The 24,080-nt window shown below is 35.2% G+C and overlaps 1 protein-coding gene across 1 annotated transcript in view; it reads right to left on the reverse strand.

The window, feature by feature from the left end:
* Nucleotides 1-24,080, reverse strand: part of LOC126753021 (trissin receptor) — a 226,987-nt gene that overhangs the window by 14,294 nt on the left and 188,613 nt on the right. Inside the window, exons 7-10 of the mRNA XM_050464113.1 lie at nucleotides 18,611-18,811; nucleotides 15,288-15,827; nucleotides 4,125-4,139; nucleotides 3,473-3,783 (exon numbers count right to left, since the gene is read on the reverse strand). Of these exons, the coding sequence (XP_050320070.1) occupies nucleotides 3,473-3,783; nucleotides 4,125-4,139; nucleotides 15,288-15,827; nucleotides 18,611-18,811 (1,067 nt within the window). The remainder of the gene's footprint in view (nucleotides 1-3,472; nucleotides 3,784-4,124; nucleotides 4,140-15,287; nucleotides 15,828-18,610; nucleotides 18,812-24,080) is intronic.

Here is a 24,080-nt window from a genome sequence, read left to right on the forward strand (position 1 = left end):
TTGCAATCTATCTGAAGACAAGCAATAAATTTTAAAAATATATTCTTCAATAACATAATTTGCTAAAAAAAATATTCTTAAAACAACTTAAAATCTATATGGAAGGTCCAAAATCTGAGTTCTTTTTAAGCGTCTAACATCTGTGTACTGTTGTCCCGTAGATTTATTGCCGGTAAATTTCCATGATTAGAAAGTCTATCAAGGTATCTTCGATATGCTTTGCTGATTTCCTCGTTAACAAAAGGTACATTTAAGTCTTTGTGGATTTCGAAGTTGCTTATATACCAAGGAGCACTTACAATGCTTCTTAAAGGCTTAGAATGATATTTCTGAAGGATTTCAATGTTGGATGTAAGCGCCGTACCCCATAACTGCATTGCATACGTCCATACGGGTTTAAGGATTGACTTGTAGAGTCGAATTTTATTTTCAAGACTAAGTGATCGCGAGCTTATAAGCCAGTACATTTTTCTTGTTTTAAATTTGAGCTGCTTCAATTTCTCTTTTCTGTGCATCTTCCAAATGAGTCTTCTGTCGAAATAAAGACAGTTTCACTTTCAGGTACTGTAGAGCCATTTAATGTTACAGAAGGACATTTTTGTATCTTAATGTAAACGTTATTTGAACGGACTTCTGTGTATTTACTTCTATTTTCCAATTCTTTAGCCATTTTTCGACAATATTAAGTTGTTCTTGTAAATGATGTGAGGTGTCACTATGGTTAAAACTTGTGGCAATAAATGACGTATCATAAGCATAACTTGCAACTTCTAAATCATTGATGACGGCAGGTCAGCTGTAAATATTATATATAACACGGGACCCCAAACGCTACCTTGCGGAAGTCCAGCATCAATCGAATATAATTCAGAAAGTGCACCTTTTTCTTTGACATTAAATTGACGGGCATTTAAAAATGACTTTATAAGTAGTTAATAAGGCGCTGGAAGCCATTTTTTTAATTTTATAAAGTAGCCCTGGATACCATATCGAATTATCGTATGCTTGTTTAAAATCTAAAAAGTCCCCTGCACAGCATTGATTGCGTTCGAAAGCAGTCATGCTAATTTTAACAATTCGATGGCATTTCTTAGGTGTTCTATGTCCCATTCTAAACCCAAAACTGTGTTCGCGTAATACATACTTTTAGTAATAAGCGCGTTTCCACATTTTGAAATTTGAACAAATTGATTCAATAGTTTACATAGATATTTCAAACCATCTCCCTAAAGGATTATTGATACGAAGTTTTTCGAAACAATTTTTTCTTTGAGGTCTTCTCAATATGTTCTGATAAGATAATTTACATGAAGCTTAGCATACATTTTTATACCCTGAACAGGGTATATTAAGTTTGTCACGAAGTTTGTAACACCCACAAGGAATCGTCGGAGACCCTATAAAGTATATATATAAATGATCAGTATGTCGAGCTGAGTCGATTTAGCCATGTTTGTCTACGTCTTTTCCGTCCGTCTGTCTGTATTATTTAAGAAAAAAATTTTCTCTTCAAGAAGCTTGAGAAAGTAAATAATAAAAATAATTTAGTATATTCACGAAATTTGGTATATATTATTTCCTAAAGTTTTTATCTAAGAAAAAAATACTCTATTAAACCGTTGTTTTTCTTGTTTTTTAAATATGGAGAATGAAAACTTTTTATTATTTAAGAAAAAAAACTTTTAAATTAAAAACTTAATATATACATATATTAAACCGTTGGTGGAGAATTAAATATATTTTAAATATTTTTATACTTCCCTTATTTGTGATAGTATATATTGTTAGTATATAGATTCTCTGTAGTGTTACATCAGGCTAATCAGAAAAAGATCACATCTAATACTAGTTCCAAAGAACTTTCTAACCAAAACTGAAATAGTACGAGAACATCAAATTTTAATAACTATTTAGACAAGATTTTTCCAGACGAGAGCACTTTTCCCTCCCAAAATTAGTACTTTTAATATAGCGCAACAGTCGACTAGAACTTTTCATATGTATGTACATAGGTATGCGATCTAGTAAAGAGCCATTATTTTATCAATTGATTGCTTCAGTGATCTCTGTCTCGGATTTTATGAGTGCATTCGGTCCTTAGAAAGATGAGTTAGAGTTTGTACTAAAAATACTTCTCAGACAGCGTTGTGATTGCTTGATTCAGAAAATATGGAAAGGCTGAAACAAACTGGTTTTCTATATATACATAGGTACCACACGAGTTAACACAAAAGCGACGTGGAACGAATTTCCATCTGCGAAAAGGTAATAAATCGCAACAGGAACGGTTCATTTTTAAAGCAAATGTTTACTGGTGATGAAAAGTGTGTATCTTACAAGTTAAAACGGTCATGGTAAATTTTGCGCAAGTATTGGTCAAGCTAAATTTACCGTTAGAAACATTTTGTTTTGCCTTTGATGGGATTGACAGGCAATCATCTACTATGCACAGTTTATCTACTACCAAACTGTTTATTCAGTCTTGTACTGTCAGGAAATGGAGCGTTTGAAGGCCAACTTTGGCCAATAGAAATATAACTGTATTCCTGCAGAACAACACAAAGCTACATATATCATAGTGATTCAAAAGAAGCTCCTAGAACTTGGTTAGGTGTTGTTATGCATCCAGTTTACAGTCCATAACTGGCACCAAGTGATTACTGGTAGTTTATGGCACATGATTTTGCAGATGAAAAGTTCATCTCAGAAGAACGATTCGGACGGTTTTTTGTGAGAGTGGCATTATGAAATTACCCTCAAAATGGAAAGGCGGTACATACTTAACCGAATTCGGTGCATTTTAAGTATACTAAAAAAACAATAAAACCTTCTATTTGATAATGAATTCTTCTCTACTCAATCCCTCATATATTTAAGATAATTGTACAAGACTTTAGGTTTTTAGAGGCGCCCTATCGCCTAGAACTTTCTGAAGATGTAGATGTAATTATTATCATTTCAGTGGAAGTATTTCAGTAAGCTTAAATCTCTACAAGTTCACTTGTCAACCTCGAGCAGCGCTACGACTTTTTAAGCCAAAAATTAACTGTAATCAGCGAATGTCGCAGTTTCTCCTTCATAATATTCAATATGTCCTGGAAACATGTCGCAAAAACTCTAAGAATTCATTAATCAAGCTAAAGCTGACTTGTTAGAAGTTGCAAACTTGTTAGCGTGCGCACAGCAATTTGTCTGCATTAGCATTTTTATCTGCAACCAAAATGCACATAGACATATAAACAAGCTGCGGAATATTATATTCCACTTTACCAAGCAGTGCAGCGCATAAATTTCGCATTATCATCAAGCAGAAAAATAAGAAACTTGCCCAAATTCTGCTAAATGAACCGCAAAAGTGTTTTGTTGCATAATTTTCGCACACTTTGACAAGCGCTGCGGCATTTTGTATATGTGTTTAGCATGTATGAAGAAAATATTTATATATACAAGTATGTAAGTAAGTAGCACTCACCAGTATTGCCACATTTTGCGCGCATGATATGGCAGATTGCACAGCGCAAAGGTTAATACGAAAATGATGAGCATGCGCACCACGCCGCGTCTGGCGCGCAACACATTATTCGACGAGTGCGACATGTGTGCGACGCGCGCTCGCTGATGCGGATGCGGATGCGCCGATGTATGATGATGATGTTGCATAAAACTGCTTTTATGTGTGCTATTCATGCTGCCGCCACTGATGCCACCGCTACTGCCATTGCCGTTGTTATTGCTGCCGTTGCGGCAAGCCGATACAATGGGCCGTTCGGAGTCCAGTGAAACCTGAAATGAGGTTTAGGTAAGGCATTCGTTGTTATTGAAAATATTGAACTTTTTTAGAAAAAGAAATTTCATTTGGTATAAGCAAAGAGTTTTTCAAATTTTCTACATGTTATATAATCTCCAAATGATAGCGACAAGATTGTGGCACAATCGTTATTGAAACGAACTCAAAAACTGCCAACGCAATCAATTGCTCCTACCAACCCTCATGACGTCATAAAACTAATATAATAAAACTGTCATAATCTTAGTTCCTATCAATTTCAAGCAGTCAAATATTAAAATATAAATTCTATCAATCAAATTTGTATCAATTTGTTTTTTCTGAGTTCAAAACCCACCTGACTGCCTTCGTACTGTCATGTTGTCGGTCCAAGACATGTTTAAATGAAAAAATAGAGAAAACGTAAGAGTTTTAATAGCATTAAGTATAAAGTAGGGAGAAAGGAGTAAATATCTCAAATTTGCTTATATATAACATTTTTATTTTAATTCTCTACAAGTATATTCTACGTTCTTAGAAGTTTGAAATCTAAAATTAGAAAAAGTTTTTTTTGTCGTCTTTTAATAGGCACTGTCTATTAATCGAGCGCTTTCAGTCAAGGAAATCAATATTTTCACCAATTTTCTTTCACATAAAAAATGTATTTATTTATAACAACTTTTGAGCATTCAAAGATCAACAATTTGAATAATATATCGTGAAAAATTCATTAAATTTTTTTTGGAAATTCCGCCATTGGCAGCTAGTTTGCAGAGGTACCGCCCAAAATCGTCTCCTCATGGTAGTCAGCATAACAGACGAAGGATTCATATAAAATCAAAAAATCTGATTTCATCGGTTAGTAGATGAGTAAAGTATATATAGTATGTTGTAATTAATTGAGGGATTTGGAAAAATATGAATAACAGTTGGCAAAGTTGCAAAGAGTTTCATTTTAGGTATAATTTTGACCACAAATTGCATAGAAAAAACTAGTTGTAATCGAAAACCAAAATGCTTTGTCAATCACAATGTCATTCTGTTTAGAACAACCGTGAAAAAATGCAACAAAATCGCTTCACTAGTTTCTGAAAAATTGCAACCATCGACTTTGTAAACCATTTTTAAAGAAAACAATGATTAAAGACTAAAGGCCTGACAGGACGCTCTCCCAATGGTTGTATCTTTCACACTTTTATTGCGATTGCTATGAAATTTGGGGTTAATATTCTAGACATACCATGATATTAAAAAAAAAAAATAAATAAAAAAAAATAAAAAAAAAGTTATAGATAAATAAAAAAAAATAAAATAAAAAAAAAATAAATATTTTTTTTGCTTTTTTAATTACAAAACACACATACATAACTCCTTAATTGCTCAGTTTGCGAAATTCGTCAGAAATAGTAGAGTAGCGATACATCTTAAAAAAAAGCATCGAAAAGCTTATAAAAAGCTCTAATTATCTTCGAAAATTGCTCAGTTTCAAATAATATATTTTTCTAGCCACATCTTGTTTTCTATACTTTTTATATGTTTATAAAGAAAATAAGAGTTTTTTTTTTGTTTTGAAAATTCATTTGATGTAAGTGGTTAAAAGTAGTCCGCATTTTCCAAAAATATTTTTTTTTTTCATTTTCTTAAAATATAATATTTTAGAAATATTCTCTGAAAATATGACAAATACGACAAATAATTTTCTGGAACGTTCGAGAGTCGTTATTTAACCATTGCAGCTCGAAGACGTGTCATACTGTGGCGCCCCCAAATGCTGAAAGCTTAGCCTTGTCAAAGTCGCACAAGTTCTTAAGAGATTATCCATTGCTCCCTGTCGTCTGGCTCCTTACATTCCATGCAGTCTTCTAGAACTGTGAAGCAGAAGTCACGTGTCAACCTGCTGAAAGCCTGTTTAAAGTCATCTTAAGAGATTATCCATTGCTATCATGTTCTAGAACTGATCAATATCATGTTCCTACAATCTTGTTCCTTTTTTTATCGCGTGCCAGTATGAATTTTCTATATTTCCGATCTAACCTTTTAGACAGGACTTTTGCAGCTGGGTGCAAAGGTCAATCAGTCCATCGCATTTTGATTTTCTTTGCCATTGCTTCTTTACAGACCGTCGTCTAGACAATGCATCAGTTTCCACTTTTGATCACATTTTCGTGAGACATCCGTTTTGAAAACATGAAAAATGTTGCTTCATCGAAGGCTTTTGTTTAAATTTTTTTAAAGAATTAATTTTTGGCTTTTTCTTGAAACTCTGAAGAAAAATTTCTAAGGCCGGAATCTTATTAATACTTATAAAGAAAAAGCTTCTTTCAGACACTAGATTATCTCTTAATAAAATTAATTTTTTCGTCCGATTAATTTTAGATGAATCTCCATGAATAAGTCATGGTCAGTTCAAGAAGCTTCGGTTCGAATTGGATCAACACAAACAGCCACTTTTTTAAATTATAATTCTTTTTTTAATTTCTGTCAAGTTAAGTCGAAACTCTGATTAATGATGTTATGTTTTTACATACTTTTATAAAATAAACTATTTTACTGGCAAAAATTTATTTAAATTTGTCATTTCTTTCCCGTCTATGACTAACTCCATAACAGAAATAGTGCACCCTTGCAGAATTTAATATTCTTTAATATTCACTGATTCGTTTTGAAAATTTTTGTATTATCACGTTCCTGTTGTCAAGCTCGAGGGGCAGGTGGCGAGGAAGATTCACAGATACGAAAAACGAAAAAACTTATTATTATTAAGAATAAAGATGGAATATCTCCGAAACCAGTTGTCGGATCAACTACAAATCTTAGGAGAATGTACTCAAATATATGAGCATTAGATATTTCATTTCTTCGCACCCTCTACCCATATATTTTATTTTCGTAACCATTCTTAGTTTTCGAAAAACGAAACAGCTACATTCTCCATTAAGGGGTCACATGGGTTTACGGGCTTGAGAAGATCGATTTTTAAATTCTAAAACACCTCTAGAATATTTTCCTAAATTTTCAAGTTCATGAGAATAATGGTTTCCGATATACAGCCTTGAGAACTTGTGCGTTCGAGGCTGGCTGGGCTAAGTGCGCCGCCTTTAAAAGCGTTTTTCTGTGTTTTTGAAGTCGGTTGGCAAGATTTCTTGAGAATTACTCAACCGATCTTCGTGAAATTGTACACAGGCTTTTGAGATACAGTTCTTAAAGACTTGGCCGAAGAATTTTTTTCGATTACGATTTTTGAAAAAAAAATGCCGAGAAATTTTCATTTTTTTTTTTGTAAAAATGTCTGCCAAAAATCCAATTTTCAGTTTTTTTCTTCGTCCAAGTTCTAAGTTAAAGCTTTAACTAAAACATGTATTTTTTCACTTTAGATGATCCTGTAAGGAGTTATCCTGCCAACGCGGGCGCATCTTTTTTCCAAGGGGTCACCGGAAAATTTCTATGTTAATTGTGTTTGTTTCGAATAAAATATTTCATAAGAAAAAATTTTTTAAAAGTCTAATTTTACCAGAGGAAACGCATGTAACCCCTTAATGAGCAGTGAACACAATATGGTATTTTTATAATATTTGAAAATATGAATAGCACATAAAAACAACATATTTTTAAGCGGAAACTGCATTACTAAGGAAATCAAATTACACTGGAAAATTAATTTATTGCAAAAATTATACTTTCCGGGTATTATGTAATAAACTTGTTTTGTATAAATATTTTCCCTTGACACTTTCTAAATCAACTTAAAATAATATTGCATTAATCCCTCTCACACATTACTAAGTATAAAATATCGTCATTCAAAATCTGATTTTCCAAAGAATCACATTTATACAAAGAGTTTGCAATTAAAAAGCAAATAAATTCCGCGAAGTCATGCTCTCTTTCGCTGGTAAATCATACACTCGGTCGTTGAATAGTTTCTATGACGCGAAAAAGGCTACTTAATGAGTTTTCAAAGAAACTCTAATACAACTGCAAGCTGGGCTTACAAATAGCACTAAACCATTTTGTATGAATTACCACACTCATAGAGCCGTTAATTGCCTCAATTTCTTTAGACCCACTCATATCAGGAAATTTTTGAAATGAAAAATTCTTGCAGCCAACAAATTCTGCGAAATGACTTTTCACGGCAGAATGAGAAATGTCAATAGACGGGAATTATAAGCTTACCAGAGAAAAACACATAAACTGCCATGTGCTATATGAGTGTGATCCTTGTATGTGTTGCGTCGGCAGGGTGTGTGTTGCTGTACCGTAAGTAACCCAGTAGGAAAATATTGGTTTGTTTCTTGTCTCACTTTGTGCTCATTTCCAGCAGTTTTTATTTGGCGCGCTTGACTGTGATCAGCCATATCACCTAACTTGAGTATATTTGCAATATTTTCAGCAGACTTTGATATAAATATTTCCAGCAGAGTTCTAATATAAAGGTGGTGAAAAGTTCCGCTTCAAGTTTTAAGCCGAATTCAGCAAACTTGTAACAGAAGATTGCTCGGCTGCTAAAGAGCTAAAAATATTATTTAAGGCGGTTGCAACAGGATTTCTTCTCAGGTTCAGAGTACTAGGGTTGATAGTGAGCCACCAAAATCGTGTAATATCACACCGTTTAGACTTATACCTATGGAGATATGTAAAGTATAAAGCTTATATGGACATTTCTGCTTCGATTCACGCCTGGGAGAAAAACATCCCGCCTATCATTCGCCAGTTACCAGTCGAAATGATCGAAAGAGTCATCGAAAATTGCACTCAACGGATGGATCATCTGAGACGTAGCCGCGTTCAACATTTGAAAGAGATAATCTACAAAAAATAAATGCCAAAAAATGCTCTTTCCAATGATAATAAATATTCCCCATTAAATTTGAAGTTTATTTATTTTTTCTTAAAAAAAGTAGGGAATTTTTCGAAATAGATCAGGAACAAAATGTATGAATTTTTGATAGTATTTCTTCTCACAGGGTTTTAGTGAAATAGTAGCCAATGGCAAGCACCACGTTCTCTGCAATTTGCAACAACGAAGCAATAGCTCCATACATATAATTCTTAAGTGGCAGTTGCGAACCAAACATTCAATGCCATGAATCGCCAACAGAGATTGTGTGCGCAGTAAATGAAATAAACTCGACTAATCTAGTGCTTCATATAATTGCGTACCCTTTAGGAAAGATATTACGAGTAATTATATTTTATATATGGTGGCCTTAACTCTATTCAAAGCTTCTAAAGCATTTATGATGTGCAATTGAATTGCTTGTAAATCCTGGGGCTGCAAGCCAAAGATTGACAAGTGGTTTTACACCATGATCGTGCGAAAATCACGTATGAGCCGGTGGCTTGGGATTCACAGACTTCGGCAGTGCTCCAAATATCGAAGCTGCAACGACTTGCGAAAATCCACATGTCGGTTGCCATGCGCAAATGCCCGATGACAGTACTTGAAGTCATGCTTGAGTTCACATCACTTCACCAGGTAATCGGTCAGGTAGCTAAACACATACTGCTTCAAATAACAGCAGTAGGGTTTGGCAGAGGTAAGATATACTCATACCAGCGTATGAAGGACTTTAAGTAGAGAAAATCCCAAGAGACAGCATTACCGAAAGAGTAAGCTTCAACCAGAAGTTCAAGGTTACCCTTAGCAGCAAGGCTGAATGGAATGATTCCGGTCTCGAGAGCTACTGTTTACGGAAAGTAAAATTCAGTGGTGCACCGACGGCTAGAAAAGGTGGGAGGGAATTGGAGCAGAAGTCACAGTTGATGAACTACCCCGCTCCGCAGCATCCACCAACATGATGGGACCTATTGCGGTTAATCGCCATAGCATAAGGGAGCTGCTCCTCAAGGGTGAAAGATTGGCAGAGAGTATTTTTGCCAAATACTCCATGTCTGCCAAATGGCTAAGGTATGGTTACAAGCTTAGCAGGTTTTAATATGTAATCAATCTCCCAATGGAACAAACTCAGGCTACTCTTCTACACTGGCCATAGCAAGCTCAAGAAACACTTATGTATATAGCCTAGCTTCTTGCGCAAATTGTTGGTTCTGCGACATGGATCCTGAAACAGAACATCTGCTAATTGACTGCACAGCAGTCTGTGGATGCACGATAAAGGCCCTTGGATCCCTGTTTCCAAATGAGGATCACATTGTCTCAACAGCACCTAGCAGTATAATGGGAGACGGAGTTAGTGTGGGAATATACTGTTAAGAGTTACGCATAGGTAGTCTTTTAAACCCTTGGACCACTGCAGTATATTTCAAGCACACTTTTTCCTATTCGGAAAGCCGTTGAGCTAGCATCTAATGCATCATCAGGCCAAAAGTGTCCTGGTAAAAAGGCTGCAGTGGAGAGTGTCGCAGAGAGTATGCGGCTGAATGAACTTCTTCGCGACCTGGTAGCGAGATAGTAGAGGAGATTAACAAGAGTAAGATTGGTAAACATATGCATTATTTATACGACGGTCCAGACAGCAGCAACGCAAGGAACTTAAAATTGCGATGGCAGTAGATCAAAAATACACCAAGTTCCTCACTCGACGAAAGGGACTGGAGCATCACAGACTAGTATCAGCTCATGCATGCAGAATAGAGCTCACAGTACTTAGTAGACTGCACGGAAAGTCAAGAGCACGGCACCAAGGTAACAATGGAGTATGTTGTCCCGTATTGGCAAGGCAACGCCTTTTAAGTACTTGGCCGGCATGAGACTCTGAAAGTAGTATCGTTAGTGAGGCCACAGACTCAGTTGTGTCAAGTCAAGTGCAGGTTCTTGGCTTACCAGAATATCCCAACCCTTACTATGCATTGTGCCAGCCAGAGTTTCCTACAGTGTAAGTTGTTTACGAGATAAGCTCTTGTAGTGTTTGTGGAAAAATATTATTGACTGCATACGTATACGAAAGAAGAAGGAGCAAAACCAGCGGCCAACACCATGTAAAATGTGGAATGATATGTTTGAACATTTGGCGGTTTAGAGCTTAATTAATTTGAGGTTCTGTATAGTTTGAACCATGTGCGTTTTTCAACCTTCAGAGAGATACTTGTACTAGCGTCTTGATTTGATTTCAACTTTTTTGAGCCTCAGATAATTCAATGTCCAAATTTCCACACCAGGTTAGTGCGGGTGGGCCTTTAAGACGCTAGATTCCAGTCGATATCGTTTCGGATAATTGCGTCTGGAGTTGGTCACAGAACATGCCGAGCCATCCTCATCTTCTTTTGAGAATCAGAGAACCCAAGTCATCGATATTTTCGTTTGAGAATATCGGTCAAAAGATGTATTTGGTTTGTGCGTGACCATAAGTATGTGTTAGAGACGAGCCAGGAAAATTCGGAGTATAAAGAGAAGGAATCTGAATCTCTGTTTCTGTAAACTTGCAGTTTTGGATATTAAATGGGACAGGATTGTATATTCCATGTGAAGTTAAAGTTGAGTTGAATATTTTTATTTTGATACGCCTCGGATTAATCGAGGAGCAGCAGACCACAGTGAATACGCCGAAAGTCTGCTTGACCTATTTTATAAGGTTGCAGATGTCTTTCTTTGATTCTCAGTTTGCAAGTATATTATTGCAAAAGTAACGAAAGGTTTTCACATTTTCGAGTTCTATGCTATGGACTAGGAAGGTTTGGGTACAAAGTAGGTTTTGTTGATACGAGTTTTGGGTATACAAGATGATAGTTCTGCTGTTATTAATAATGCAGTTACTTGCACTGCAACTTGTTTCTTTTCATATGAGCAGAGCTATGTGTCATTACACATATCGTCTGCCTAGTCGAGATATTTTATAAAGACTCCAGCTTATTACTTTCGTTTATAACCACAAACTAACTAAAATTTACCTCATATAAGCTATTACAACGAGGCTTGTTGTTCCTTTTCATTGGTATGATTTTTTACGTGGCGGGTCCCAAACCCAGCGCACAACTCTGCGGAGGGGATGTTTCGTAAAAAAGAAGAAGAAGCTATTACAACTCGCATTTTTCGTAAACAAATCTTTATTTCCTCAAATCTACTCATTATCTACCGTGCAAATCTAACCAAATCCAATAAACTTTATATAACCTAACCTCACTTATTACTAATTTAACCACAACTAACCTCAAAACTTATAAATCGCTTTAAATGAAGTAAAAATTCATTCTTCTTTTATTTTCTTCTCTTTTCTTAAGCAATTTCATGCTTATCTTCAGCAAAATAGTTACTCTCGCCGATTATCTGCTTTATTTATTTCACTTGAAATGAATTAAGTAAAAACTTCTAAACTTTTCACAGAAGTTTAACTGACGCGCGCTCTCCAGCGACAGCTACACTAGAATTACAGTGAAGGCGTTAGAGTGGAGAGAGATAGATGATAGTGGTGTTAAATGTTAAGCAAATGTAGAGGAATGAATGGTTATATTAAACTTAGAGCAAGAAGAGAAGACAAGAGCAAGAAGTGTAGAGAAGAGCAACAAGCAAGTGTCAGTGAAGAGTTAAAGCGAAAGCAAAGATTAGGCCAATTAAAAAACTCAGAAGGAATGACATAAAATTGTTATTTTCAGGGAAATGGAAAGGGTTGGGGGGTTAGCATCAACGATAGGTGCTTTCGGGATTTGGGAAAAATTAATGGAATGAAAAGTTTATTGAGTTTATTTGCAATGAGAAATGACAAAACATATGGAATATTTAACAAAAATAATAAAAAAATAAAATAAAAAAAAAAAAATAAAAAAAAAATAAAAAAAAATATAAAAAAAATTAAAAAAAATTTAAAAATAAAAATAAAAAAAAATAAAAAAAATAAAAAAAAATAAAAAAAAAATAAAAAAAATTTGACATTTCAACATTTAACACCTTATTGTCAATAGCGCCAGCAAGTGCGGTAAGACGAAATCTAGCATGTAGTGGTTGCACAAACTTTCGAGGTCCATTACCCAAAAGCACATTCCACAGGCTTCCGCAAATAGATTTGCGCCAATCGTGTGCGTCTCGGTGTGGCTATCAGCGTGGCAACGGTGGCTTGGCTGCGGCCATGTTTGCGGTACAGATTAGCTTCGGGCAGAAAGTTTCACCAAAAGCAAACAAGTAACGAACTTGCCACTTTAGTTTTGGTGGCAAGCAAATGGCGCTTGCTCGTGCTTCTTGAGATTCGCCGTCGTCGTCGTCCAAATGTGCAACTTGCAAAAGTTTCGCTTGATTTCCTTTCATTAGAAAAATGTAATTTTAAGTAGTATGTGAGTGAGAGCGTAACGCTGGCGGAATATACGGAGATTTTGCGCTAAACTTTGTTTTGGTGTGAATGAAAACTTGTCGGTAAATAAATTAGAAAAATAAATTTTTCATTTTTACCCTTTAGTTTCGCATGCATTTGGCAAATTTTCGCAAAATGATAAATGTGCCAATCTATTAACCATTTCTGCGCTAGTTTTGCCAAGAAATGTAAAAAGTGGCAAATGCTTTTGGCTAATTGCAAATTTTATTTGGAAAAAGTTTGTGAAAATAAAATTCAATTTCAATTTCTTTGCCGCACTAATTACTCACGTAAAAAGCTGGCGCGACTTCATGAAAGAAAATGTGAACGAGTTTTGGTGTTACTAAAGAATTTTTTGTAAGTTTTGGCTAGTAACTGTACATAAGATGACATTACACATAGTTTTGTTGGTAAGCCGAAGTTAAATTTAAATTAACAGAGGCCAATGAGAGAGCATAAGATTTCGTTTAGAATTTTACTCGGAGAAGTGTCTCTGGAAACTTGTTTCAGAGAATAAAATATTCTGGTTTAAATTATGTTTCGGGTTTTCCAATGAGGATGATATGATTTCTAAGTGTCGTTTTTCCTTTTCGCTGTTTGGTGCCAATTGGAGATTCCAATGTAGCCAGATGGAGTATTTTCATCCATTCGGACACATGGTCAAGCTGGCATAGCCACTGTCTCTTATTTCGCTAAACTATGTCATTTTCGTTGTATATCTCGTACATCGAATGCGGTATTTGCCGTTGCCAATGCGCAATGTACCATAAATCTTCCGCAGGACCTTTCTCTCGAAAACTCGTAACACCGATTCATCAGATGTTTATAGCAGGACGGGAATAATGACTGACTTAAAGAATGGTGTCTTTGTTCGCCGAGCGAGAACTTTACTTCTCAATTACCTACTCAGTCCGAAGTAGCACCTGTTGACAAGAGTTATTCTGCGTTGCATTTTGAGCCTGACATTGTTGTTGCTGTTAATACTGGTTCCGAGATATTTATATACAACTTCGAAATTGTGACTGTCAACAGTGACGTGGAATGCGGCGACTACTTGTTTGATAACAGGCGATATTTCGTCTTGCCAGACCTATTTGCTTAGCTTACTTATTCAGTCTAGGGAAATCAGAGCTAACGGTGCGTGTGTTGAGACCAATGATATGAATATCATCGACGTACGGCAGCAGCTGTACACTCTTATAGTTAGAAGATTATACCTTCTCTATTCAGCTCTGCAACTCGAATTATTTTCTTTAGGAGTGGATTGAAGAAGTCGCACGATAGGAAGTCGCCTCGTCTGAAACTTTGTTTCATATCTAACTGCTCGGAGAGGTCCTTCCCGATCCTGACGGAGTTTTTGGTATTGATCGACGTCAGTTTACACAGCCGTATTAGTTTTACGGTTCAGCTCCTTTTCGTGCTGTCGAAAGCTGCTTTAAAATCGACGAAGAGTAGGTATTCGGCGATCTTCCTTTCACCGGCCTTCTCTAAGATTTGGCACATGGTGATAATCTGGTCCATTGTAGAAAGAAATCATATAGCTCTTATTGGAAAACCCTGTGTATATGAATACAAACTAAATGTAGCCTGTTCTGGGTATTTCAGAAAGGATAAGAAGCATAAGGACTAAACTTTACATATAATTATACTATACCTACATACATTAGGGCGGATTGATTTTTTTCGATAAAATCGAGTATTCAGTAAATGTTCTATGGATCATTCTGACTAACTTTGACTAAGATACTATGACTCTAAAACCAGTTTCGAGCCAGAGATTTTTAAGTCGAAATTAAAACAAACTGAATAATCGGTTCGCCTTAATCTATTAGGCAAATTTATGCAGAATGATACTTAGAACATTCCCATATACGGGTTTTTTCGCTTCCTTGGCTCCCTGAAAATCGACCCGCTCTAATATACATACATATAAAACATGTATGCAAATATGCTCGCTGCAAATTGCCTCCAAATTCTAATATGCAAATTATGCGCGCGAAATTTAATAAAATCCGAACGGAAATATGTACATATATACGTGCCACCACTGAAATCTGCATTCCACGGTATAAGCGGCAGGCGTCAGCTCAAAGCCGCACATAACTATGCACATTTATATTAGTCGTAAACCTCATAAAAGCCATCACGAACATATTAGGCAATTTATGCGCACATACAAGCACCCACACACACACACAGACAATCACAGTCCCATACACACACATGCACACACAGAAATAACGGTGGTTATAATATGCAATATTTAATTAACAGCTCACCTGGCTCTCGGTGATGCTGACGCCGCGCTTCTCGTACTTGCTGCTCTGCCTGCGCGACAACAAGCCGCTCGTCATACTGGTGACAACAACACCACCGCTACCGACACCTCCACCGCCACCAGCGCCAGCGCCACAACCACTCAGACTACCCATGCCCACCACGCCCACAACAGTGGTGTGCGCCAACTCAGCGCCGGGCAACTGTTGCTCTGCGTGTGTCTGTTGCAAATGATTCGGATGATGACTGATGTTGTGCAGTGTCGTTGTTGTCTGTGCTGAATGATGATTATAGGACATATGATGATTATGTTGTTGTAGTTGTTGCGTATGCGGATGATGATGATGATGGTGATGATTGTGATTGTGATGTTGTGAATGTTGATGATGATACATGCTGTTATGTAAGCTCATGCTTTCGTCTTGTTGTTGTTGTTGCTGCTGTTGTTGTTGCTGCTGCTGTTGCTGATGCTGTGTGACTAAATGGTGCGAGAGACCGTGCGAGCTGCGCCACAAAGCGACCGCAATTTTGCTATAGAGCACCTGTGGAGAGAATGATTTCGGTTATTGTTTTGGCTCTGAGACAATTTAGTGAGATTGTCAAAATTTATGGGAAACGATTTAAGTGTGCCATCTATTGTCTAGCTCATACGATGCAAATGTGGGCTAGACAAGGTCGTTAAATTGATGTGCATTTGAATGGAGTGGCTTTAATCAAAATATATTTATAATGCGACTGCTTGTATTAAAGAGAGTATGAAGACTGCTTAAAGCAACAATTGAGTTGCTCTTTGACAGTTATGGGCCTTGAAATTTAGAGATTAGAAATGGAGTGCAGAATGTTTGAGGAGAAATCTGTAAAATTTCGCCTTGAAGCTCTTTGACAATAAGAATTATCTTGAATGATAGGGAACCTTATTAGGTTCAGTTAGAGTAAGCTAGGTACTTGATTCCTCCAGATGGCGGGGAATCACACTTACTCTGCTAGGTACAGGCCTTTTGTGAAGCTATATTAGACTACTGTATTTATATTTTAATTCTCTACAAGATGCTTTAAATCGTCCACAAAACTTTTTTCGTGTTTTAGCCATGTTTAAATTTATATTTAGATGTCTAAAAGCGTGAAATCTGAGGAATTTTAGCCTTAATCTGGTAGATCGGGACATTTGGGAAAAGAATATTCGACGATTCTATCCCAACCTCTTCTAAGCATTGTATGCAACTGATGACGATCGGCTCCACTTCGAACTCCTATAAATTTGAAAGATGATCACTGTTGAGCGCGAGCAACTCTACAGACCTCTTACGATTAGATTACATAGACTAATCTGATTGGCTAATTAGCCACGCATAGACCTGTTTCCTACCAGACGAAGTTCAATTGTTAGATATAAGAGGACTATCCTTAGAATACCTGCGCCTGACGCGAATTTTAACAGACAACTCTGTTTTCTCACTATCAATACCTCCTCCAGTGTATCATACTGTAGGGATCCCAGGTGCGTACAGCGTAGTCTTTCCTGGTATCCCAATCTAAATACTTCCTGCAGTCTTCCCATTCTGTCAGTCCCATTCTGCGAGCGTGTATCGCCACCAGACAGTTACCAATATTCCCATCATGTTCTTATAGTCTCTTCAATCGAGTGCTAGAAGAATTTTGTTTACTTCCAATGACCTTTGCAGGCTTGCACCCAGGTAGCTCGTTCCATCGATATCTGATCTTCCTTGCCATGCTTCTGTCGAGATCGTCGTATAGACAATGCATGGGTTTCTCAATTTTGAACACGTTTTCGGATGTTAGCCGTACACCACTTTTGACAATTTTGTCTACTATTTCATTGCCCTCGATGCCTTTGAGGCCTGGCACCCAGTAGAAATGAAGTTGCTTACATCTGAAAACACTTTCCACTGCCGCAATGCTTTCCAAGACACTTCTGGCCGATATGTGATACGAGGTTACTGCCTTGATATCGTTTGGCTGTCTACATAGATGTTGACTCTGATTTTGCCTTCAGGTGCATTAGTGGCCAGCTTTGCGGCTTTCGCAATAGCAAAGACCTCAACTTGAAACATACTGCAGTGCAGTCCAACAACTTAAAGGGCTCTCTTAGGTCAAGCTCTGGACAGAATATTCCCGCACCAACTCCATCGTTCATTTTCGAGCAATCCGTATAGATATTTAGAGTGTTGTACGTAGCAAACATACCTTTACGCCAGCCATATTTTTCCATGTTTACTTTGTACCTTCTTTCCAGTTGAACTATGGGATCATGTAGTCGGTGTTTGCCTAGCCGCCATTACCCTCCGAGCTATGTCCAAAGGTTCTACATCTCCTACAACTAAACCATGATCAGAAAAAACTTGCAATTGCCACGATCCTATCGGCTCTTGCTGAGCTCTTGAAGTCCAGCCATCCAGTAGTGAACCGGAAGAAGCTAGTGTAGATCCTACCTGTTCTCCGAAGCTGGTGAAAGAGTGAAACAGAAGTAAGTACCTGACCTAACAGCGGCTTCATCGCGAATTAACGCCATGTCATAGATTAGGAGTCGAGACATGTCTCCATTAGTCTCTAGTGTACAGTCAACAAGCTCAAAGCTACTATCACCGTCATATTATCAAGTTGAATAGTCTCGACTCCGTATAGGCAACGGTTGGTCAATAAATAAATTTAATTTGCATGAGAATTGAAAGAGGAAATGAAATTGAAACTCGAAAATATTTCAAACCTTAACTTCCGTTTCATCCTAAAAAAATGCTCTTTTATAAGGAGATAGCAATAATATATCAGTAGCTAGCAAAATTGGTCATATTTACTGCCAGAAATAAAATATTTAAAAAAAATGTAAACAAGAACTTTTATCGATATTTGGTATCAGAAAATTGTGAACTATTCCGAATATCCCATGACAAAATAGATTTCTTATGCGACTACTACGATATTTTCCCTAGCAATCATCAAAGCGATATCAATTGATTAGACCAAAGGCACGATTTGACACCTTTAAGTAAGTATTTGCAGAATAGTGTGAATAAATAATGTTGAAGGAACAATCCTTTAACTTTTTCAACTGAGAAAACAAATTTCGGAAGAATTATCTGTGAAAAAATATCAGAAACTGTCAACAATGCTTTGGAAAACGGGGTTGACAGGCTGTGATACAGCAGTGAAGATGAAATGAATTATGACAATTTATGACATACTCCAGAAGTAACCGGAATATTTCCCAAAACAAAAGCAGTTTTGAAATTAAAACGATTTTTGGCCACCACCCTGTATTATTTTTTGCAAATATTTTCTATCAAAATCATAATTTTTTCGCACTCACCGTCATCACAAGCAGCGGTATTACGTAGAGCAGTCCAAAATTGATCATATCCAGTAACTGGGAATTGAACATCTTGCGATCCAGCACACAAATCTCCTCCTCCTGCCCATCCTCAGTGTGTATATTCTTAATAGTTTTGCTGAATACGAACTTGGGCGTCGAGTAAACGGCTGAGGTGACCCAAACGGTTAAGATGGCCAGCTAAAAAGTGAAATTTAAAAGAGTAACATTAAAAATTTATTAAAGATAATAAATATTGAGAAACAGTAATAAATTTTGGAATAAAATTCTTAAAAAAATAATAATTTTTGAAGAATTAACTAATTTTGAATAAATTTGTAAATTTTGAAAAAAATAACAAAATTGAGAAAAAGTTTGAAATAAAAATAAATAAAAAATTATGAAATTGGGTAAAATATAATAAATTTGGAAAATTTAATTAATTTTAAGAAATATTATTTATTAAAAAGTAATACATTTTTAAGTTTAAGTTTTAAATTTTGAAAAAATTAGTAAATTCCGGTAGAATTATGTATTTTGGAAAAATTAATAAATATTGGAAAAATTGTCGCTTTTGGAAATATTAATAAGTTTTGGCAAATACATAAAATTTTGGAAAAAATCTTTAATTTTGTGAGAATTATAAATTTTAGAAGAAATTTGAAAAAAATAATAAAAAAATCTAAAATTTAGAAAGACATAATATATTTTGGAAAAATTAAATAATTTCGGGAAAAATTATTAGTTAAAGAAAACATGATGAATTTTGAATACAATAATAAATTTTGGAAAAATTACTAAATATTGGGAAAATTTATAAATTTTGCGAAAATTAGAAATTTCGGAAGTAATTATATATTTTGGAAAAATTAATAAATTCTGCATAATATTAAGTTGAAAACAGAAAAAAATTCGGAAAAAATTAATTAATAATGGGATAACTAAAAAATTATTGAAAGTAATAAGCTTTGGAATAAATAATAAATTTTGAAAATAAATAAAATATTTGGAAAAAAAATATTACATTTTGGGAAAATATTATAAGTTTTTAAAAAATTACAAATTTTTGAAATAATTGTAATTTTACGAAAACATAATACATTTTTAATAAATAATAAGTTTTAAAAAATTAAAAAAATTTACAAAAAAATAATAAATATTTCAAAGATTAACTAAATTTGGAAAATTAAAAAAAAAACATAAATTTTGGAAAAAGGAATATATTTTTGAAAAAACAATAATAATAATTTGGAAAAATAATTAATTTTGGATTAAATAGTAAATTTTTAAAATAAATAAAATATTTGGAAAAAAATAATACAAAATTTTGTAAACAAAAAAAGTTTGAAAACAAATTTTGAATTTTAGAAAAACTATTTATTTTGTAAAACTTAATTAATTTCTAGAAAATTAATAAGTTTTTAAAAAGTAATAAATTTTTATACATTTTTTGGCATCGTTACAGCGTTATCTATGTATATACTTGTATAAATATTTTTAGATACATATGTATGTACATATGTGCATATATACAGTGCATCAGCCACCAATTTCAGACTATTTACATAGTCAGCGAGTTATTTGCAACTACGAAATCTAGTTCATATTCTCATTAAGCCAACTATAGCATACTCGTACTAATTGAGAAAGTCAGTTATCAAGCAAATCAATAGCCATGTGCCAAATATATATTAGCAGCATGTCTCTTATGCACAAAAGATTCATATAATTGATCAATATCTTAACTGTTCTCTTCGTTTCCCAACCAAAAGCACTGTGATTAATGCTGTCTGGTCATTTAAGTATTTATATCCAACTACATTCTTACCTGGCCACTCCTTTTTCTATTGAGCTTAACTTCGCAATACAATATGTCTACTTAACGTCTACCACTCGCACTCATTCAAGCAACTTTTAATGAAGAAATAATGAAGTGAAGCGAAACTTACCCCAAAAGGCAAAATGAGAAATTCAAAACATTTGCACAAGGTCAATTCTTCAATTAGGCGCAGACATTACCCGCAGCTATTTACGCGCGAAAGCAAGCGCTTAAATTAATAAGACAAAAATCAGGCGAATAAAGAGGACAAGAGAAATCAAGGAAAATGAAAGCAGCGAGTTTTCTCGTTTACAAACAAATATTTTCACATGAAAACTGTAGTTTTACAAATAGCAATGAAGGAAGTGGTTGGGCTTAGAAAAGATGGAAAAATTGTAAGGACTTTTAAAAAACTACAGATTTATGCATTTGAAGGATTCGAGCTGGAGATTTGAAGAAGCCTTTATACCCTAAAATTATATGAAGGGACTTTATAAGGTATTTATATATTTGTATATAAATGATCTAAGTGAAAAGCCATATTCTCAAAACGTCTGATTGTCTGTATATACGTAAACTAGCGCCTTAGTTTTTTGAGATATCAAACTGAAATTTTGCACACGTTCTTTTCTCTCGAAAAGGCTGCTCAGTTGTTGAAATAACCGATATCAGATCACTATAGCTTATAGCTGTCATACAAATTAAACGATTGGAATCAAGTGTTTGTAAGGAAAACTTTTTCATTTTACTAGATATCTTGAAGAAATTTCGCATAAGTTATTTTCAAAGCAAAATATGTAATCTCCGAAAAAATTGTGCTGATTGGATAACTAAAGCTTGTAGCAGCAGAACAAAATAAACGAACGGCAACAAGTTTTTGAAAGAAATTTTTTGTAATTGTGTTTGTGAAAGGTAATATAGCTTCAAAGCAACTGAAGTAAGCATTTTTTGTATAATCTATATATAAAACAAACTCCTCTTCATAAAAATTTGCTAAAAATCAAAGCTCTTCCACTGATCCATATATGTATATCCCTTATACCCTAAAGTATATGCCGATAAGTTATATTACAAATTAACGGCATACTAATTGCAAAACCTGCCATTCCAAAAAATACCGTTAATATTAATTCCATAATTAAACAATCAACACGATTTCACACATCAAAGTATGCCCACTCAAATACAGCTCATAGATTACTCATACGCCATGTCTGCCAAGCAAAGCAAGCGGGCTTTAAACGGCAATTACTATGCAAGAATGTTCATATATTGGCCCGGCATACATACACTACACACGCAACTAACTCAAAATATCACAAATTATTTTACAGTTATAACAACAAACACCCATATACATAAGCACATTAATTGCTGTTCTTTTCAACGCTTGCTAGGCTGCATATTTTCACAATTTATTAAATTGCGTGCGAATAATTATTAGAATACAACTAGGTACTTCCTTCCTCATGCAGTTGAACTAATGAATTGTGCACGTTAAATACATTTTGCTGCCACACTCAATTGCAGTTTGGTTGTGTTTTTGCTTGATTGACTTTTATCTTAATTGCTCGCACGCGTGTGGTGTGCAATAAGAGTTTACTAATTGACTTTTCGTTGCTCAAATTGCTACGTACAACACAAAAGTGTGATTTATTACATGCACACAGGCGTTTGACTTTCTTGAACGGGATTGATGAAATGAAAATAAACAATTAAGGAAGAGCTAAGTTCGCAACATGTTAGGTCAGGTTAGGTTAGATGGCTGATCAGAGATCGCACGTAGACTAATGTAGTCCTTTGTGAAGCCATTGAAAATAGAACTCCCGTGTTCGGACTTAAAGATCGGCAAACCGCTTAGTAGCCAATACAAATTTGCAAAGGCAACATGTTGCAGGAGTATAAAAATCGAAAGAAAGGTGATAGGTATATGGAAAGTTAGATAGTGTTATAGAAATATCAATAATATGTTCTACACCACACCACCACATACATATCCTTGTATAGTTGAAAGAAAAAAAATTTCTAACCGAAAATTGTTATTTTTTGTATTGAAGAAATTTTGTTTGGTTTTTCTCTAATTTTTGTGTTTTTCTGCTACTGTCCAAACTTTTGTTCATACTCTTATATTTTAATAGCTAAAAAATATATAATATTCTCTTATTGTTATTATTATTTTTTTTACTCTCCCAGCAGTTTACTTCAGCATTGACCGCATATAAGTAAAATATAAAAACTCTTGAGAAAACCTTCAAAATAATCAATCATTTACAAGCTTTCTATCAGCTGAATCTCTAAAGAGTTACTACTTTGCCATTTCATACACTTCATACAATTCAACACTCACACACAAGCACACAGCAAACATATTTCAACCATTTTTTCTTTCGCTTTCAACTTGCGGACACCTTTTTAATCTTCACGCGTCATTTATCATCACATTCACCATATTATTTGGCCTCCACAGGCGTCTATGTGTTGATTAATATGAGCGTCTGCCATCTGACAATGGCAAAAAAACAGCTAAAGAAACAGTTAACGCAATGACAATCAGTCATCGAACGCTTATCTCGTCCAGTCAGTCGACCCAATTACAACGCATGAATGGAAATTTACAGCTTTGCTACTTTTTATATCAAAATGCAACCGTGATGCGCTGATAATTTAAAGGTCGGTTTCAGTGCTTTGTGAGTTTCTGCCTAATTCAGGTTCAGGCGCTGTTAATAAATGTTTGAGTTTGAAGTACAATGCATAAAGCACTAAGCAAGGGTAGGATATCAATGGTCAATTCATTGGTGACTGATGACAATTTGACGCTTTTAAGTCGCTTTCCTTTTTCGTGAAAATAACTATGTTGGACATGCATATAACAGTGCCAATAACTAAATTATGTTATCTCATTTTAAATTTTGCATTTCTTGCATTTTCTATAGTTTGCCTTATAAAGCCATAGTAGGTTAGGTTAAGTTAATCTGGTAGGCCAATAAGCCACTCATAGACCAGCTTTGGTCCTTTGCGACCAGATGGAGTTCAGTTACTAGGTCCATTAGGAGTAGTCATCCTTTAGGATGCCTGTGCTTGACGCGAATTTTAACAGACTCTGTGGCCTCGCTATCGATACCTCCTCCAGTGTATCATACCAGGTCACCAGACGCTTACAGCGTAGTCTTGCCAATGCGGGACAAGTGCACAAGAGCTGCTTCAGTGTTTCTCTGGAGCCTTACTCTAGACATTTACCGCAGTCTTGTCGCTCTGTCAGCTCGTTAACATAGCATTAAGTAGCTGAAATATTTTGGTAAAACATAGTTCATAACTGCTTTTTATATTAAATTCGGTTTTGATAGCATAGTCTTGAGTCGAAGCTCACTAGGTTACACATCCTATGGACGCCATACTTCCTAAGTATAGATCCATAGACCTTCAAATACCAACGAGCTGCTTTGCTTCTATCAAATATTTGTAGAGACGATTCAATTTCAGCTAATTGACATAGTTCACCGAAAGCATGCCTCTAAAGATGGTTCAAACTTATTCTAGCGAAAGTCGAGGAGAAAATGGAAATAAAGAAAAAATTGAATGAGAAAATATCGAGCTGTCTTCACTTCGGAACAAGTTTAAGGATTATTTTCTATGGTTTTTTATGACCAAAGA

The sequence above is a fragment of the Bactrocera neohumeralis genome, chromosome 3 (assembly GCF_024586455.1).
Source record: "Bactrocera neohumeralis isolate Rockhampton chromosome 3, APGP_CSIRO_Bneo_wtdbg2-racon-allhic-juicebox.fasta_v2, whole genome shotgun sequence".
Lineage (NCBI taxonomy): Eukaryota > Metazoa > Arthropoda > Insecta > Diptera > Tephritidae > Bactrocera > Bactrocera neohumeralis.